The sequence below is a fragment of the Bison bison genome, unplaced genomic scaffold (assembly GCF_000754665.1).
Source record: "Bison bison bison isolate TAMUID 2011002044 unplaced genomic scaffold, Bison_UMD1.0 scf7180017864485, whole genome shotgun sequence".
Lineage (NCBI taxonomy): Eukaryota > Metazoa > Chordata > Mammalia > Artiodactyla > Bovidae > Bison > Bison bison.
Window position 1 is genome coordinate 5,052,388 of NW_011495045.1, and position 20,190 is coordinate 5,072,577.

The window sequence follows — 20,190 nt, forward strand, 5'->3', positions numbered from 1 at the left end:
CTGAAGCCCCGCCCTGGACTACAGGGTGCGCTTCGATGACCTGATTATCCTGGGCAACAAGAGCAAGGAAGGTCAGGGGCAGGAAATCAGCCCAGGTTCTACAAGGGCGCCATCCGCGTAAATGCCTTCGTGTGACGTACCGTGACGTTGGTGATGAGCGGCTGGGAGGCGTAGGTCAGCACCGAGGAGGGCCCCACGACCGTGTAGCTGGGGCACACAGGCTGCACGTACATGTCAGCCGAGTAGGGGCAGCTGACAGCCTCGTGGGACACGTACTCCGTGTAGGGCGTCCAAGGGGCCAGGGGCTGGAGGGCGGCCGGGGCGGGCTGCGAGAGCCAGCCCGCACACAGGGCCCCCTCCTCCGTCACTGTGGAGGCAGAGACCTCCATGTCAAGGCAGGAAGGACCTGTGGGAAGGAGGAAGTTACAGAGCTGCACGTGACGCACAGACGAGGGGCTGGGAGGAGGCCGGGGCCGCCGGGAGCTCTTACCCACTGTGGTGTAGGTCGCCAGGGGCTGGTGGGGCAGCACCACCTAGAGGGGGGAAGGAAGATGGGGTGCAGGGTTCAGCCACCTCCAGCGAGCCGTCTGCAGGAAGCTCGCGCAGAGGGTCCCAGGGCAGGAGAGGAGTGGGTGGAGGGCAAGAACCCCCCTCGTTGGAACAAGCACCTGCCCCACGATCCAGCCAGCACCACTTATACTTGCCAGGGAGTGGGTGTTTCCCTTGAGCAAGAAGGCTGTGCACTTAGGGAATCAGTCTCACCCTGTCCCAGGGGGACCCTCAAATCCTATCAGGATGTGTGAGACACCTGCTGCTCAAGTGGGATTCCTCACCCCACTTCAAGTGACTCAACTTCTTCTGCCCTGGGCCGATCTCCAGCAGCCACACCTCTGCGATGTGTGGTCCTGATGCCCTCACTGAGGAGCCGATGGAGCAAGGACATACACCCCGCCTGACCCCCTTGGACCACTCCCCACTCCCTACACACACACAGACACACACACACACTCCGATCACAGCAGCCCCCTCACCGCCGTCGGTGTCACCGATGCCCCACTGCTGGCATGGCCCCGTTTCCTCCGCAGCAGCTCCTTCACCGGCTCCTTCACACGCACGCCCTGGTACGGCCGGGGTGGGGCCGGGGCTTGCTCTGGAGCTGTGGCTGCAAAGAGAGCATCACTGGTACTCGTCTCCCTGTGCAGACAGCCCCCAGCCCAAGGTGCCCACTCTCCTCCAGGGTCTGCCTGCTCACCTAAGCTGTGCTTGAAGGTGCGGGACTACACGTGACTTCCTAGGACATTCCTCCCAGGGTTAGCACCGCTCCTGCCCCAAACCTTCTAGGCTCCCCTCCACCCAGAAGATTCAAGCTCGAGCACTGCAGCGTGAGCTCAACCCAATTCCCCAACCTTTTTGTACACTAAACACCACGTGGAGCCTGGTGGTGGCCAGAAGCTCTGTCTAGACTCCTCCTCTCCACCTTCTATGAAGGTCTCCCCTCCTCATCTCTACCAGTGATCTCCCAGGGTCAGGAGTCCCTCTCATTTTTCTTAACCTCTTGAGATTCTTCCTGACCCAAGACTACTACTATGACCCTCCTAGCTGACCACCGGGGCCCACAGACTTTGCTTCATCCTACAACCTCCTCAACACTTCCAGACAGGTTAGAATTCATCATAGGGGGCAGCAGAGGATGGCATAAGAGCAGGGACTCTGAGTCAGATGCCACAGGCCTCAAAACTTGCCTCTGACACTTTCTAGCTGTGTGATCCTGGGTGAGTCACAGCCACATCTCTCTGTGCCTCTTAACTGGCAATTTCTTATCAAAGGAGTATCGTTAAGGAGTCCCTGACACAGTCAATGGGAAGCATAATACAGGCTTCCCAGGTGTCGCAGTAGAAAGAATCCACCTGCCAATGCAGGAGACACAAGAGACGCAGGTTCAATCCCCGGGGCCAGGAGCTGCCCTGGAGAAGGAAATGGCAACCCCCTTCAGTATTCTTGCCTGAAAAACTCCATGGACAGAGGAGCCTGGCAGGTTATATAGTCCATGGGGCTGCAAAGAGTCAGATACGACTGAGAGACTGAGCACACACACACAGACACAGAATACATGCTTAGTATAAAATCAGAGACAGAATTAGGGGCTTCCCTGGTGGCTCAAATGGTTAAGAATCTGCCTGCAATGCAGGAGACCCAGGTTCGATCCCAGGGTCGGGAAAAAGCCCTGGAGAAGGGAAGGGCAACCCACTTCAGCGTTCTTGCCTGAAGAATTCTATGGTCAGAGGAGCCTCGGTAGGCTACAGCCCATGGTGTTACTAAGAGTTGGACATGACTGAGCAACTGAACACTTTCACTTTCACAGAATTCAAATACAAGCATTCAAATAAATCTGTAGTCTGCTATGTAATAATTAGTAATCCCTTTTTAGCTATAAATTTCTTATGCCCCTAGCTAGACTATAAACTTCCCAAGGTGAAAGAGTATACCTTATTTCTCCATATCTTCCCAAGTAGCATGTCCATAATAAACTTAATAAGTTATTGATTGATTAATTGGTTGGATGGTTTCTCATCCAACTCATTGTGCTGCCAACTCATTTTCCCTTCACCTTTCCTGGACATTCAGAACGGGCTGCAGTGAGTGCTTCCTGGGTTTTCTGTGGCCCCCAGGACAAATCACCAAAGGTCACCCATATGCCTGGGGCCAGAGAGTATCCAGCTTCATCTCTCAGAGAAGGTTCCCTCTGCCTTTTGTCATCAAGGCCAGGAAACTGAAGCACCATGGGCTGGAACACGGGACTTTCCCCGACCAGGAGAGCAAGGCCAAAGCATCTATGGCTGGCAGTGACAGTCTGCCCTTCCAGATGGAAGCCTGGAGCCTTGGACCCCTGGAGGTCAGACCTGGGTCAGCCCAGAAAGGCAAGCAGCACTGGGCCTTCAGCTCACATGGCATCACTGATAAGGGCCCAGGGACCTGGGCTCTGAATCAAAAGCGCGGGAGCCCAGATATCTATTAAACCCGGATCCGCAGTGCTGCCCTAACCGAACTTTGCTCAGTAAATACACAGCTGATAACACCCCAAGCCTGACCAGCACCAGACCTCCATCCCTGCTCCAGACACAACATGGCCAGGCCTGGAAGCCCAGGCAGAGAAGCAGGGGAAAGAGGGAAGGGGTGTCCAAGAGCTGCAGGAATACATACAAGTCAGAGGACCCCAGACTCAGATACATTCACAGGGGCTTCCTAACCTGGCCAAGTAAGCTGAAGTGACTGGGGAGTGCTACAAAACACAGATGCCCAGACCCTGCTCCCGAACAGTCTGATTCTGGGCGTTTGATGTGGGCTTCCGAATCCGTATTTATAAATATCACTCAGGTGATTCTGAAGCTCTGCTGGGATTAGAATCACTGCTAATTCATCCCTGATTTCCCTTTAACATCCCAATAAGAGATTAAAATTATCTTCTTTCTAACATCCCCTGTCATAACAAGGGATCCTTACTGATATTCACTTATTCTTTCAAATATTTCTGGATGCTGGGAAGACAGCACTGAGCAAGACAGATGTGGCCACTGCCCACACGCATCTTGCAGTCTAGTGGGACAGGTGAATGATAAAGCAGTTATAACTTGTGAAATTCAGGCTGAAGCAGGAGTGTGTAGCAGAGAAAGCCAGCCTGGGACCTGCATCCTGGGACCCCTGTGCACCATCACCTTTGTTTAAGCAGCAGTGACCACAGACTTAAGAGCCTAAGATACCTGGGCTATTAGTTTCTGGTGGAAAGGTCTCAGTTGACTTACATCCCGAGCCTCAGTTTCCTCATCTGTAGAATGGGGTTAATAGTTCCTGTCTCACATGGTTCTTGTGAGGATTAACTGAAATAATACATGGGAAGCTTCCAAAGCCACGTCCAGCATGTGGTCAACGTTCAACACATGTTATTATCCTTCCTCCTCCCCACCCACATCCACCTTCCTCTCTAGAGTGCTACTGTCAGAAAGCTCTTCCTCCTACTCGACCTGCCTCATGGTGACAAGCAGCGTTTTCCCGTGCGTTACTTTCTAATGAAACTCACAATTCATGATCCATTTAAAGCTTTCTCATGGACAGAATGAGGATCATAATGGTTTGCATTTGGTAAAGTAACTTGAGAATTACATGTAAATGCTTAGGATAGAGCTTACACTGAGACAGCGTTAAATAAATGTGAGCTAATACCATCATTCAGAGAAGGCAATGGCACCCCACTCCAGTACTCTTGCCTGGAAAATCCCATGGACCGAGGAGCCTGGTGGGCTGCAGTCCATGGGGTCGCTAAGAGTCGGACACGACTGAGTGACTTCACTTTCACTTTTCCCTTTCATGCATTGGAGAAGGAAATGGCAACCCACTCCAGTATTCTTGCCTAGAGAATCCCAGGGATGGGGGAGCCTGGTGGGCTGCCGCCTATGGGGTTGCACAGAGTCGGACACGACTGAAGCGACTTAGCAGCAGCAGCAATACCATCACTGATATTTGTAGCAGGGTCCCCTCCCAGCAACTGAAGACAGATCCCAGGTGCCCTATAGAGTGGGAACAAACATTCCATTCCTTCAGCTATTTCTTTTTTTGGATTCCAAGAAAGAGTGAGAACATTAGAATAATTTTTTGCAAACTAAATTAACACAATAGAAGTGGGGAAAATAATAGGCAGAAAGCAGCAGGCACTGGCTGGTGATTTTTTAAAAATAGCCAAACTTTATTATTAATGTTTGAATTGCCATATGTTGATTGTGATTTCCTCCCATAGTATCAAACATCGGTGTATAAATAAAAATTAAACCTAGATTTGCAAAGAGCTTTGTGTTAAGACAGCCATAAAAAGCAGCCACTGTGAACCCATGTTCTGACTGCCTTTGTGCTTCTTCTCAGTGATTAACAACTCACTGAGGACAGGGCTCATGAATTTTAACCTCTCTCTGAAGTGCTTCAAGATGTGGTAAAATAGGAATATTGTTCGTGTTTGTGTCCTCTGAGCAGAGCTAGTTTGTTTCCGTTTGTAGTTAGTGACGACCTCTACAACTGATTAAGAGTGATTCCCATGCTGTTTCCTTCAGCTACTTCTTAATGACGTGTTTTGAATCCCTCTAACCTTCCTTCTGTCTGCATCACTCCAGCACAAGTTCTGCCACTTCCCCTTATGAAGATGCCAGCGGTGACTGCAGGCCCCAGGTGTGGCCTGACATGGGGTGGGGGCAGGGGGGCTGCCCTCCCGCACTCTGACCTCCCATTCTCAGGGTTACTCACAGCTCCAGCAGACTGGTTCACACCCATATCACTCAACCTACACTGGTCTCTGGTTGAGTTTCTAGTTATTCTTAGGCAGACAGTGCGGCCTGAGGCCTTGTGCATTCGGGAGAAACTTGAGGGATAGAGTTATTTGGGGGTCTGATCACGGTGGTCACACTCTTCATTCAGCTGGGGCATAAGAAAGGTGCAATCTCCCACGCACACACCTCAGACAGGTGTACTGTTCAGCCCCCTCTGATCTGCTGATACATTTCTTGGGAAGGGCCAGGGGGACTCCGGATCCCACTGCCTCCCCGGAAATGGACACGGGGACCGCCAGGCTGCAAAGCAGCCACCTGGGCACTTTCCGCTTCCTGGCAAGTGAGAGCTTCCTGCCTCCTGTTGGTTTTGAGTCAATGAACAAAGAGGGCTTGGGGAGCTGCTGTGAGCAGAGGTCATCACACTCTGAGGTCTGGACTTCCTCGGAACCCACAATGTCAACAGGTGTGCCCTGGGACAACACCATCTGGAGAGCAGTTTCGAGGTCCCCACCTTTTCCAGTCATGAAACTCCCACAGCTCCCAAGGACCTCCTGGCTGTCCACCCAGGAGTCCCCAAGCACTGCTAAGGAATTCTGTCACTGCTGTCAGGGGAGCAGGCAAGAGGGAGGGTGCTTCTGACAGTGTCTTTGCAAAGTGCCCGTGAAATATCAGAATCCGAAGCCTCAAGACAATTCCCACAGGACCCCAATGGCCCAAGTGTATTTGCAAGGTGGAAAACCTGCAGTTGGCATCTTTCACACCAACCTTTGTGAAGCAGCAATACCCATCTATAATTCCACAGTAAACTCTGGACTCCCGACTGCCACTAGCATGAGAAATGAGCCCACAAACAGAAATTTGGAAGAGGAAAATAAGTTTGTCTGAAGTCATGATTGCTTTGCCTTGGGTCCTCTGGATCCCTCAATAAAATAACTAAAGAAAATATTTTAAGATTATCAAAATAATTTCCTCAGATAATAAGACTAAATAAAAGAAGAGCCAAGGAATGTAGAACTGGAGATGAAAATAACACACGAGCAGAGATGAAAGTCTAATTTCCCAAAGCGGAGTTGACCAGAGATTTTCACAGCCCCCAATCGAATTGCAGGTACAGGTAACACTCTCAAAACCTAAGTTTTCTCACCATTTATCCTGTGGTTTGAAGACCCTTTACGTCTCTTGAGGGTATCCACGTGTCCAGCACTGAGAAAACTCTTTCCACCTAAACATAAGCCTCTTGACTCTCATGGGGAATCTCCAGTTTTAGTCTGAGAAGTTCAGCCATATTATCTTTCCACCACTACAAGTGAGTAGGCAATGTTGTTTGGGAGAAAAACAAAACTCATTTACAGAAAAACCTATGAATTAGGCCCCACTGAGGGCTTCCCTTTTCCAAAATGAGCAACGAAAAAATCTGAAGGTATAAAAAGTCAGCAGAGGCTATTTCAGTTCCCCCTGCCACATACCCGGACATGCTCCACATCACAAAAATAAGAGTCCTGCAGCTGCTGTTCCACTGGAAAGCACAGACCATGACAGAGTCAAGCCCAAGGGTCACCTGAGAGGGCACTCTGGCTGCATGTGGGCCCTGGGCTTGCTTTGCACCAAGCTTCGGGAACATAGGATTCTACTGATTTAAATAAACATGGCCCTTGGTTCCTTGATGAGGTATAATAAACATCACCAAGGAAACATGCAAAATTGCCAGCACTTGTTTATTTAATGACCCCATGCAAACCATGTTCACACCACAGTAAGAAAGCTACAACTAAAGAGGTAGGTCCCAGTGAAGCCGACACCCAGGCATCTCCTGGGGCAGCTTTAAGAGAGCCCTCTTCAGGCAGGAGGTACCTAGAACAGCCCCCAAGATATTCTTGAAAGAATGCTCTTCTCCCAGCCATTGTCCGGTCACAGATCTCCCATGAGCCAACGGGGCCAGGCCGTGAGCTGAACCCCAGTCGGGACCGCTGCTGTAAGAGATTCAGGGTGAGCCTACATGTCCATCATCAGGGAACCAGAAAGGGGAACCCATCCCACCCATCTTGACAATCTCTCATTGACAGTGCTTCCCATTTACAACTGACTGGTTGAAACTCGAGGATGCAGCCACATGAGGCCATTTTGAACAACAAAAATTTTCTGGCCCAGAAGGACACATAACCCAGTATTGATCACTCCAAAATAACCACAGTACATATTACGCTCTTTTGCTGATGAATCTTTAGTAATATTTCAAAACATAAAAAAGGACCCACTAAGGAGAAACACAATAATTTTTTTTCTTTATTTATAGCAAAACCAAAACCAAATAATTGGACAACAGGCATTCAAGGCATTCAAAGCCTAGGGCTAACCTAGCTTCTAACTAAAAGTCATAAAGGTTGCTGACACTTTTCACTTTAATGAAAAGAAGCTTATTTGTGTTCTTGACCTAAGATAGTTGAGGACTCCCGGGAAAGCTTAACTCAAGTCAGATAAAGGATTATTCATTTCCTTAACTGAACACTACTGCAAGTGTTGTTGATGAAGGTCTGAGTCATATTTTTAAATTTGTTCTTTGCATTCAAGGACAATGGCTGATTTTTTTCCCCTAACTAGAAGAAAGAACTTGGGCTTTGGCCAAAGATTGGACTTGACATGCTATAGAATGGTTTTCCCACCCAGTTTATACTAGACTGTAGTTTACTTTTCTCTTTTAACATCTGCTAACAAAGAGATCCCATATGCATGTAAATGTAGGCTTTCTATTCACTAATGTCTGGACTGAGAAAGACCCTGCAGCCAGGAAACAGCAACGTGTCACTCACATACTTTAGCAATCTACATAACAGGGCCGAGGAGAAACACAGATGGACAACAAAGGTGGCTTTACAGGTGTACACAAGATGCGGGACAGTGAACCCTCAATTGAATTAGGATTTGATTGAAGGCAGTTGGTCGCCAAACAGGAGTGAGTCTTCATGTGTAGACTAGGGTGTCTCCATCAGGAGATCTCAAATATGGAAGCTGAGCCCATGTTCTCTGGTCCAGTTGCAGAGGGGAAGGGAAAGGTCAGTATTCCACCCCCCACCCCCAAACCTCCTGTGTCTCCATTCTAAGAGGCATATTCCCAAGAGCCCCCACAGAGCTCATTGAGCAACCATAGGCAGGTCATTGAAAATGCATAAAGAGGTCCACAGTCACTTAAGATGACTTACACTTGGGGTGACTATAGAATCCCAGATCCAAGGGGTCTAGAGGCCAAGTAATCCGTATTTGAAGGAAGCTAAATTCAGCACTGAATGGACACCCACAGTGATTAGACTCCTCCCAAATTCCCAGGTGGTACTAGTGGTAAAGAATCTGCCTGCCAATGCAGGAGACTTAAGAGACACAGGTTCAATCCCTGGGTCTAGAAGATCCCCTGGGGGGAGCATGGCAACCCACTTCAGTACTCCTGCCTGGAGAATCCCATAGACAGAGAAGCCTGGCGGGCTACAATCCATAGGGTTGCAAAGAGTAAAACATGACCGAAGCGACGTAGCACACCCACACCTGAATTATGTTAAGCTTAAGTAGAGAGCCCTACTACCCAGAGCCCCCTCTCATTCACCAAGCTCCTGTCTGAACATTCTACTCAGCAGACTCAGAACTCCCTGAATTGTCCCAAAAGTTGTGGATGAGCCACCCATGACCTTGGGTGGAGTCAGCCACATGACCTCTAGTGTCAGAACCTTCTGACTCTTTTCTCAGAGGCTCTACTGCTGAGGTGTCCCTCCCCGAGAGTGCTCAGCATCTCTCACCCAGCCGTCCACCCTCCTCCAATCTTCCTGCAGATCAAGTAGAGCATGGAAGGCTCTTGGATTCTGCTCTTGACTCCCAGAGACAGTGTCAGTGTGAAGCCTTTGTTTTTAGAGACTCAGGTATGTTGAGTGCAGGGCTCCCAAAGGTCTGTGTGTTTCCTGCTCATGATCTTAACTCCCAGGAGCTCAGAAATCACCACTCTCACCTTTGCATGATGTCCCGTGGCTCACAGAGAATTTGACACAAATGCTTTCACCACAACTTCTGAAATAGACAGGGAAGTCTTCCTCTCACCCTCCTTTTCACGGATGAGGAAAGTGATGCTCAAGAGATGTTCAGTGACTTGCCCATGGACTGCACTTGTAAACAGCAGTGTCATCAACTAAACCCAGGACCTCTAATTCCAAGTGCAGTCCACTTCTGCCTCACATTCTGCCTCCTCCCAGACCAGGGAAAATCTCATTTACTCCTCTGGGTGACATTGGAGCTTGGTGTCAAATGGTCCCCTGCTCAGTTCTAACCTTCCTCCCTCCGGGCTGGGAGTCTGGGCCTGCACCACTCCCTCGACTGCCAGTTCCCGCAAGAAACGACATCTCCCAGCTGAGGAGGGAGAGAGAAGTCCATGAGAAGCTTACCGGCAGCCTGCTCACATGAGGAGTGGCGAGAACTGAGACCCACACAATTCCCCGCAAAGTTTTATTTTTGGTATTTTCGACTGAAATGACAGCGGATAGGTTCACCTGAGAAACCAGCTGCATCTGCCCGCCTTTTACAGAAACTGGGGTCACCAGAGCAGAAAGGGCTCCCGTCTCACATACCGTGTCTCAGGGTGCCAAGGAGACCCCTGGAAGAGGGCTCTTTAAACAGGGCAGAGCAAACCACGTCCCTGCCATCATGGAGCTTACCATCTAGGCCGGCAGAGTATGTAGACCTCATCAGATCATAGAACAAGCAAACCTAGAATTACAAACTGGGACAGAGCTGCATCTGCCTCACAGTTGAAGTGTTCTGGGCTTGTTTGGCTCGTTTTCACCTCAACTTGGTTCGGTCAGGCTTGAATGAGCAGCAAGTTGGGGGCCCCTGTCTCCAGGGGCTGTATGAAGAGGAGCGTGTTCGAGCACAACTGTTCTGTCTCCAGTACGGTTCTGGGGTTGGGCTCAGCCCACACCATACATGGAAGCCTGACTCCAGATAGAATAAAGTAGCCCCAGGCAATCAGGATCCTTCCTCAGCCTAGGGACCCTGGACGAACCCCAAAGATGTTTCACTTATCCTGTCCTGGCAGATTAGTCCCCTGGGGGAAGACCCAGACCTAGAAACTCAGATTCCAAGACGGAAACCAGCTGGCTTCAGGAGTTCCAGACAGTCTCAGATCTAACTTTCTGACAGTCCTATCTGCAGGAAGCCTTTTGAGTCTTCACAACAACTCTCAGTGAAGTTAGAGACCACCTCTTTCTAACGGTGGACTCATATCATTTAGGAAGGGAAGAAACACCTAACGCAACCCTAAAATCTTTGGCACTGAAAAGCAGTGCGGTATTATTTGGAACTCAAGCAGATCTAGTGTAGAATGTCTACTATACAGCTTATCACTGTGTGACCCTTGACAAATAATGTAAACTGTGTGCATCTCATTTCTCCATTTGTGGCATGAAAATAATGATCTCCATCTCATGGGAATATCATGAGGATTGCATGAAATTAACCAAACACCTAGTATGTAATAGGTTTTTAAGAAATGGCTGTTTCTCCTTTGTTCTCAGCCAAAACTCTGTGGCCCTTCATCATCAAAAGAGTAGCCTTGGTACAGTGACCCTGACGTGCCCTCATCCAGCTGCATCCTAATACTGAATGTCTCCATCCTCAATATACCCAGGGCCTTCTCAACCTGCCTTCATTGTATTCCTGGAAGTCATCCCTCAGATTCTTGGACCTGATGTCCCCAGCAGCAGGATGGCCCTGTTCAGGAGACAGGGAGGGCAGTGATGCTGCAGAGAAATTGATCCAAGATCTCACATGCAAATAGAGCATGCTTAAATAGAGAAGAGACAAGAAAATCCTGGCACTGACCTCTTGTAAAGATATCAGGAGCTGAGCAGAAGATCTTTTTTAATTCCAAAGCTACCAGAGGATTAAATTTGTGGCATATTTTAGTTTTTAAGGACTACTCCAGGAAGGAGCACCTTGGAGATTTTTGAGCGGCAAACAGAGTAACATGTATGTATCTCTGAAAGGACAGGGATGCAGCCATGACTGAGGCCATTGTCAAAGATACATCTTTAAAGGGCTAGAAGCCTAGGAGCACATTTTACATGTGGGATGGAAACATGGAAGTATATGACGGAGGGCTCTTTAGTGAACAGAGAGGGGAGCTTTATCACCTATTCGAACAAGACAAACTTCTGGCTGACATATTGAGTACTGCCTCAGCTTTATCTAGAGCAATAGGGATCAAAACAGGGGAAGGGACCTACACTGAGAGCATTAGACCACACCCAGGGGTGACCCAACCCAGGCTTCTCACCCAAATTCTATAGCAAGGCAGGACCAGAGTTGTGGAGATGGAGCAGAGGAGACAGATACATCTTCCCTCTTTAGACTGAGACCCAAAGCCTGAAACTAGAATTGCCAGTATAATCTAGAACAGGAAAGACCTATAGTTAGAAGCTGGAGGAGGTGACATTCAGTTGTTTGTTCCTTGATTTAAGCAATATCTAGTTTGGGATTTCTAAGACCAAAGGGATTCCTATTAAAAAAAAAAATTTTTTTTCCTGAGACCTTCAGGTGGGGACAATTTCCTTGGAGGAAGGACTCTTTAGACCCAGCATCAGCTATATATTTGGATCAGACCCAAGTGTCCAAGACATAAGGCTCATTGTGGCCCCGGATACAGCCTACATGAGTGAAGGTAGCCCTAATAATTGACACATGATGTGACTGTAACTGCCAGTCAAAATGAGCTTTTGTTTTAAGTCTCTGGTTTACTAACTGGTAAATTTATGATGTGGGGGAAATCCCTTGTGAAGGATACTGAAGAAGTTAGAACAACAAGCTTGGGAAAGACATCACTTGGTCCAACTTTGAGGAATGTACCTCTTCCTTATTCACAAGGTAGCTACAGAGACTGAAAACATGACTTTTCATGGCTTCAAAGCTTCCTGGAGACCAATACAACAAGTTCTACAGTGACTCACTTTTCTCTAGGAGTGAGGTCCTTACCCTGGACGTATTTAAACCAAGGACCTGTTGCCAGCTATCAGGGTTCTTGCTAAGAGTAGAGGACTGGTCCAGGGCAGAATTGTCAGGCTGTGATCTGAAACTCTGGAATAGAGTAAAGGTGCCTATAAAGTGAATTTTTTGCCGAGAAAGGGAAGAAAGTAGTGGGGGGTGGATCTGGGGGTGAAGGAGCAATCAGAGCTCCAAGATCCTCCTCAAACTGCTCCATGTTAATTTTTGTATCAGAGTTCTTCAGTGATTTTGGTTGGAATAAAGGAGTTGGTGACAAAAATGTTTTAGACACCAGCATACAGAGCCTTGGGTTTCCTTCCCAATGCTAGTATTTCATGTTCTAAGATGCCTCTTCTGTCCCCAGAATCTAAGTAAGAAGTCTAATCACCATTTATTCTGGAGGAGGCACATCGGAAGCCATCTACATGCTCCACGACACCTTCCCTGATTCCATTCTCCTCTCCCTCCTGCTGAAGATAACTTATTTCATTGGTTGATTCCTCTAGCTGGAAAAAATCCCATTATTGGATGGACTCAGGCTTGCATGGGATGATCAATGGATGCTTGATTTTCCTTAAATCCCCTTCTTTCTAGAGTTGGTATTGCTTTCATCCAGCATTAAAACTTGCTTCTATCTTCAACTCTCTTGCCTCCTTTTCCTTCACTTCACTATCTTCCCAGCATTTCTCAGTCCTGGAAGTCATATCAATCCTTGTACTCCTCTTCCAATTAAATGTATGATTCTTGCTAGAGAATCAAAAAGGAATTCAGCTTTTCTTAAGCATGATCAGATCCTTTCTGGTCCCAACACCTGGTCTGAGTATGATTCTGGTATGTAATTCTTTGGCTACCTGCTCTTCCCAGAAAGTGATACTAATGAAACCATTACTAAGAAAAGGAGGCAGCACATTGCTGTTTCAGTTTTCGGTATCATTTGTGCTATTTCTTGCAGACTTCAAGCTAGATTATGACACCTCAATTCCAATCTTGTGAATTTAAAAAACAAACACAAGTTTGCCAGTCAGTACAAGCCTGCCACCATTCCCCCTTATGAGGCTGGTAGGAAATTGCAAGCCCAAGTTCCAAGTTTGGTCACAGAATGGCCAGCTTCACCATCAGCCTTGACTACTAACCCCATCATGAGTTACAAGATAGGAAATATGCATCCTGCTAATTCACACAAAAAAGGCAGAACTCAGACGTCATACAGACTGTAATCTAGGCTTAGCTGCATAAATTTTGTCCTCAGAGGTAACGTGAGAGAGAACAGGAAAATAATGAGAGTTAACTAACAGCTACTGAGTGTTAACTTAATGCCAGGCTCAGTAGTAAACACTTACCACAACCCTATGAAGAACTGCATTCCAATCGTGCGTATAAGGAAATGGCAGCAGAGCAAGGTAGAGGGACTCGCCAGCATCATACAACCAGCGAGGCAGAAATCCAGGATTCAAACTCATATCTGCCTGCCCCAGGGGCTAAGCTTTAAAACCATTAAGAGGAAAGAAAGAACAGAGTTGTCACTCTCTAAATCAAAATAATCCCCTAAACCTGGCTTTCCATGCCTTATTTATACACACACACACACACACACGTGAAGGGACACCCTGAGTTTTTAAAAGTCCAGATGGTTCAGAATGAAAGAAGCGCTGAGAAGACAAAAGCCTGGGCTCCTAGCACAAGCTTCCACACAGAGCTGCCCAGAAGACACATTGGCTCTGTTATTCTGGGGAGATTCTAGGTCCTTCCCTCCCCTTTGAATCTGCTATTGCAGTTAAAATATCTGCAAAGAGCCCAGTAAAGGAGTATAGCAGGAAAGCAAAGACTTCATTTCCTTCAAGCTGAAACACATGTACCAAAAATGAGTTTTCAAAGTGTGAACAGACATTTGCCAGCGGGTGTGCTCCACGTGCGTCATGGTCCTTTACCTAACGTGAAAGGCCTGTGCTTCTACCGAGAGCAGGCTCCTAAGCCCCATGAGTGAGACAAGAACCTTTGGTAGAGAGACAGGACAGGTGAGCAAGACAGCACTCAGGGTAAGTTACTAACTCACCTTTAAGCTTTGTTTTCTCATCTATGAAGTAGAGCTTAAAACAGAACCCACCTCATGAAGTTTTCACGAGGATTAAACGAGATAATACATTCAAGTGTGGCAAAGACTGGTGGTTGCCACACCCAGCACCTGCCCTTTCCTTCCTTGCTATCTACCCCTATGTTTTGGAGGATTGACAACGTGCCCAGCTAAACAAGGACCCTATTCTCCCTCAAAGATAGGAGTGGCCATTAGATGTCAGCAGAAGTTGTGTGTTGGTGGGGAGAGGCCATGATAGAGAAGCATGATCTTTTTGCCTTTCCCTATTCTTCTTCTTCATGGTCTGAAACACAGATGTGATGGCTGGAGCTACAGTGCAACTAGAAAGCAAATTTGAGGACAAAGGCCACATGCCAAGGCCAGCAGACTAAAAAGACAGAAGTAGCCTGAGACTGTTGGCACTTACAGCTTCCATACAACCCTGCAGACTACTATGCACCACTTCCATGTGAGAGGAAGTATACCACTTTCCTATTTATTCAAATCCATGTATTTTCTGGTCTCTTCAATAACAGTCAAATGCAATCCAAACTGATCAAACAGGACATCTGACAGACAGCATGGCACCAGGTAAGCACTCAGCACCCCATAGCTGATGTTTACTCCGTGAAAGGATTGAACCTGCTATGCTCATAGCAATGCAATGTCCAAAAGTATATCAGAAGCCGTCAATTTCAGCCTCCAAGTCAGTAGTTTCTCAGCTTGACTGCACATTAGAATCACCTGAGATGCATTTGAAAATACGTATGTTTTCTTTTGAAAATAAGTATTTACTTTTAATAAGTACTCATGAAGACTCAGAAACTCGACTTGGAAAAGGATTTTAGTCAAGTTCAGTCCCCTTGCCTTCAGCCAAGAAAAGAGAAGTTCCATTTTATAGCTGGCCAACTTGCAGCCCAGTGTTTAGGTGGCATTCTCTAAGGCCCCACACCTAATTACCCAGAGACTGGAAAGTGGAATCCAAGTCTCCTTCCTGCAAGAAGAATTTTTGCCATAGCCTCATACAACTAGCGAGGGCCAGGGAGACCCGGCATGCTGCAGCCCATGGGGTCGCAAAGAGTCAGACATGACTGAACAACAGCAACAACATATAACCAAGACAAGAGGGTTTCAGAGGAGGTCTCTCCATCCCAGGCCCACTCTTATCAAGGAGTTTTTCTACAAAGATGAGAAAACCACAATGTTGTTAAGCATTTCATAAAGCTGAAAATTATGTTAATGATCCCACTTAGCAACATTAGTTGGCTAATGATCAATTAGCCAACTTTGGTTGTTTGGCTCAAAGTGAGAAATTGGTGGACAGCTTCATTTAGTGGGAAATAAGCTACTTTAGAAATAAACTAGAAGGTGAAAAACAACCTAATATCTTTACTTTGTAATGAGAATGTTTAAACACAAAAATTTATAGGACTTCTAAGTGAATTAAATGCCCAGGTATTTAGCTAATAAGTGTGGACAACCTTGATTCTTTTTTGTGTCTCACAACAGACCAGATATGCAGCTTTGAATCAGAAGAGAGCTTTCAAAACCTCTGACTCAAGAAATTTGGAGCTGTTAGAGGGGGACAAGGTTGGCCTTCTTATCTAGTTAATATAGGGAGAAGAAGTAAAGTGTCCACCTTGAAGACATCAGCTCTTCCACTGATTAATCTGTATGTTTAGCTGATGTGTGTCACTTACTTCACCTCTTCCTGTGCAGTGAATTCTTGACCATCTTTTGGATCCTAATTGTCTTTATCAACAAGAACCACTGAATCAATAGATAAACTCGGTAAGAAGCAAGGGTGTTTATTAGGCATATTACTAAATGTTGTAACAGAATAGAAATATTAGAAGCAGTCCACAGACCTAAATTACTCCTAGTCATAAGTTCATCTGAATTTACGCAGGAGAGTTCCAAATACTATATGTATATAACAAGTTTTTCTTCTCTTTAACTGTACTTTTAACTGCTCTCAAAAAGTTGGCTATTTAGAGGAACCTTGGAGTAAAGTATAGAATTCTATATTACGAAGAATTTTGAGATCTGAATTTATCTATTTGGTGAATGTCTGTTCAAGTTATCTGAAAGTAAGTATTCATGCCATAATAATTTCATAAGAAGTATACCCTGTTCTTAAGATGCCTCCTTGAGTGCTACAATGAAGGAACATCAAAGCCAAATCTATAGGACATCAAGTCAAGCAGCCAGTTCAAAGAAAAGCAGTCAAGCCATTCTTTTGTTATAATGCAGATCTTTCTCTAACACGAATAACAATTTTAAAAAGTCATTCAATTCATTCATTTTCTAACAAGTAGGGTTGAATCTACCATACACAGTTCCATCGCCTTTAAGAAGTCAACCAAGTCAAACTTTTCAGCATTGTGTAAATCATATCATCAGTTGACCGTTAGCTTTATCTCCCATGAGTGTTGTCATTGTACAAGCCCCCAGTAACTCAGAGAAATGAACACCTAAAGTCCTACCCAAATCATTTTAAACCCAAAGGTCAGAAAACCTTATTTTAAAGGGCCAGATAGTTATGTTTTTTGTAGGCTATGTGGTCTCTGGGGCACCTACTCGACTGTTTCATTGTATCAAGAACAGAAGCAACCCTAGACAATATGTAAATGAACAGACATGGCCATACCCCAATCAGTTTTTATTTACAAAAACAGGTTGTGGGACTGATTTGCCACTGAGGCCACAGTTGCAGACCTCTGTCTAATTTAGACCCTTGGAAAACTGTATGTAGGTCCTATCAATCAAAAATCTTTTGATATGCCTTTTAACTATTCTAATCAAAGTATGGAAAATGACTGGAAAAGATTTGGCATAACCCTAAATTACTCAAGACGGGAGGTGTCCCAGGAGGGATGGTGCTCTCATACCACTGTCATTAATACTCAGGAGACTTGATGACACTTTCCCTATTCTCTACTTTTGTTCTGACAAAAACCTTGTAAGGCAGGCATTAGAACCCCATTTTCCAGATTTGTAAGAATGTGAAAAGGTTAAATCATTAAGCTGCAGAGACAACTTTCAAACCCAGACCTGTCTCACCCCATCGTGCCTGCTGTTTCTACAGCACTGTTACTAGCTGGCCTTAAGAAGGGCTTCTTGCTGGGTACACGTCAGTTCTTCACATCCACGTGGGACCTGCTGGACCCAGTGCAGAACATGAGGGGAGGGGGTGGCAAGTGGATCTGCAGGGAGCATGACTTCTTTGTTCAACTGACCAGTCAAGCAAATCGCAGATTCATGGCTGTGGCTTGAAAATTTCTGCCTCTGTGTGCCCACAGTTAGCAGCTGATCTGAACCAAAGCCCAACTTCACATTTAGGCTACAACCAGGGGTCACGGGCCAAGTAGGGAGGAGACAACATCTACAAAGTGAATGTTTTCTTAACCCTTTCCAGAACCCCATAATACAGTCATTTCAGCTCATGCCTCGAGGGTGTTTTCTGAAAAAAGAAAGTGCCTTTTCAGCACTCTTGGTGTCTGATTTCAAATTCTGACCTTCTATCAGGTGATTCTAAGTGGGCTGACAATGCTGCCCTGTTTTTACTGGTTTTCCCACAGGGTTTAGTCACCCAGGTACCCTCAGTGCCCTAGACGAGGGCCTCACTTGGGGTAAGGGGGTGGGTCCAGTGCCCAGGGCCTCTCCCAGTTTCCTTTAAAGTGCCAAAGAGCAATTAATAAGAATTTTGATTATGTACAGATGAACATGTAGAATCATTCACCACAGGTATTCCAAGGACGAACTTACAACGTGGTCTCCCTGGGGATGGAGTTTTGCTGCACCTGACTGACCTCCAGGGAGTGAGCAGGAAACACACCTCTAGCATCCCCTTTAAAAAGAAACTGTTAATCTCTTAGGAGAAGTTAAAGAAGGAAAAATGCAGGGTGTAACCAAGAACGGGAAATATGGCAGCTCATGTACACAAGGAAGCAACCCATATCTCAGGCACTGAAGCAGAACCACAGCAGACAACATCATCTCAACGGCGTCTCAGCTTACTAAGGGTAGCTCTGTGGAACCGGTGGGTATCATTTTTACCCTCTTTTACATATGAGAAACCTGAGGGTTAAAAAGAAGAAAGTGACTTGCTCTGAGCAGGTAGGAACCAAGGCAGAAGTCCCTGCAGGGGCTCACATAAAACCCACAGACTGAGCTCTAAGGGTCAGGGTCAGGGCATATGGAGACTCAGGAGCTCCCAGGAGGGACATCATTGCCCACCTGCCACCATTAATGCATTTGCACAGGGCCGTCTGCCTTTGCCCCCGAAGGGGAGCGTCTTGCTCCATCCTTCTTCTGGGAACAATAGCAACTATCCATACTAGAATATCCCTAGGTATCTTGGAAGGTTTCTATAATTCTTAAACCCAAATTAGAATTCACTTCTTTTCATTGAAGAAAAAAAAAAAAAAACTGCATCTTGCCAACATCAAACAATGATGAGACTTCACAATCTCAGAAACTTTGAAATCGTTCCTTCACATTACACATTAACAAGCTCAACTCTTGGAGAATTTACACAAGAAATAAAGGAAACAATGAGCTGCTGATAAAGTGACTGTAAGCTATGTGTAAATGAAGGTATGTTTTCAGAACTTCAAGGGCTCCAATAGACTATCTTGTGTAAAAAAATAAAGCTCCCTAATTTATCTTTTTCTGTAAACCTAGGTTCTTTTGTATTAAGTTCGCTTGAGGTAGAGTGTACCTGAATTCATTAAAAGGCATGTTAAAGACCTAAGCATCTTTAAAAACACAGAGCAAATTTTTGGTACCTCTTTCTTGAGAGCCCCAGGAAGGTTCAGCTCTCATGAGGCTATTGAGCTGACTTTGTTTTTCTGAGAAAGGAATGCTGCCGAAAAACTCTGTGTGACTTCAATTATTAATAACAGGAGTGTCTGTTCAGTCCCACATGTGGAAAATAAAGTTCACAGATGTTCCATCCAACTCCAGGGATAAACACTAGGGTTCCAGGTAAACCCACGCCCCCTTGTGCAGGAACCCAGGAGCCTTGCCACAGGAGGCGAAGAATGACGGGAGGCAAGATAGGAGAGCAGCTGAGGACAGGCTTGACAAGCCAAGTTTCCACATCCTCCCCATGCAGTCAGTGACACATTGTGACTTTGGCAGAAAGCTCAGTAACCCAGAGAGGAACGGGCCCACGGAACTGAACCACAGGCTGAAGAGTAGCTGTTTATAAAAGTAAAGCCACTCAGGTAAAGCGCTCCACTGCCTTCCCCTCCAAATTCTGTTCGGTGAATCATCAGCTGCCCTTTGTTCACCACAGTGATTCGTGTGGGAGAGAGGATGAGCTGTCCCACCTTGGAACACTCGTTCGTTCCCCTCCAACCTGGAAAATCAGCATCACTTCTGACAGGTCGGTTTCTCCACTGGGCTCCATCTCGCCCACCTCGTCCTTCTGCCGCCCTGGCTGGGGACAGGGACCCACTGCCTGTCACCCCAGCACCTCCCGGCTCAGGCTGCCTGCTGGAGCCCGGGCCCTCCCTCGCCGACACGGCTCCGGCAGCCACGGGCCAAACCACTTACGTTTCTGCCAGAGCATGGCCTGCGACAGGATGTTGCCTTTTCTCTTTGAAGCAGACAGTTTGGCTTCTTTAATGTGAGACCCGGGTGTGCTTGCCTCCAGTGGAGCCACCGCCTGCTCGGAGGCTGCTTCCTCAGCTTTTAAAGGCTGAGTTCCCGCTGCGGGGGCACCGCGTCATCACATCCTCCCACCCAGGCGCCGATGCACCTCTTCGCCGGTGGGGCGCCCTCACCCGCCCG

At 46.8% G+C, this 20,190-nt stretch overlaps 1 protein-coding gene across 1 annotated transcript in view; it reads right to left on the bottom strand.

Moving 5' to 3' along the window:
• The window catches only part of POU2AF1 (POU class 2 associating factor 1), a 25,132-nt gene extending 5,009 nt beyond the window's left edge, over nt 1–20,123 (bottom strand). The window contains exons 1-4 of the mRNA XM_010862862.1: nt 19,954–20,123; nt 1,032–1,162; nt 491–533; nt 141–406 (exon numbers count right to left, since the gene is read on the bottom strand). Coding sequence (XP_010861164.1) covers nt 141–406; nt 491–533; nt 1,032–1,162; nt 19,954–19,969 — 456 coding nt within the window. The 5' untranslated portion in view covers nt 19,970–20,123. The remainder of the gene's footprint in view (nt 1–140; nt 407–490; nt 534–1,031; nt 1,163–19,953) is intronic.
• Between the last annotated feature and the right edge of the window lie 67 nt (nt 20,124–20,190).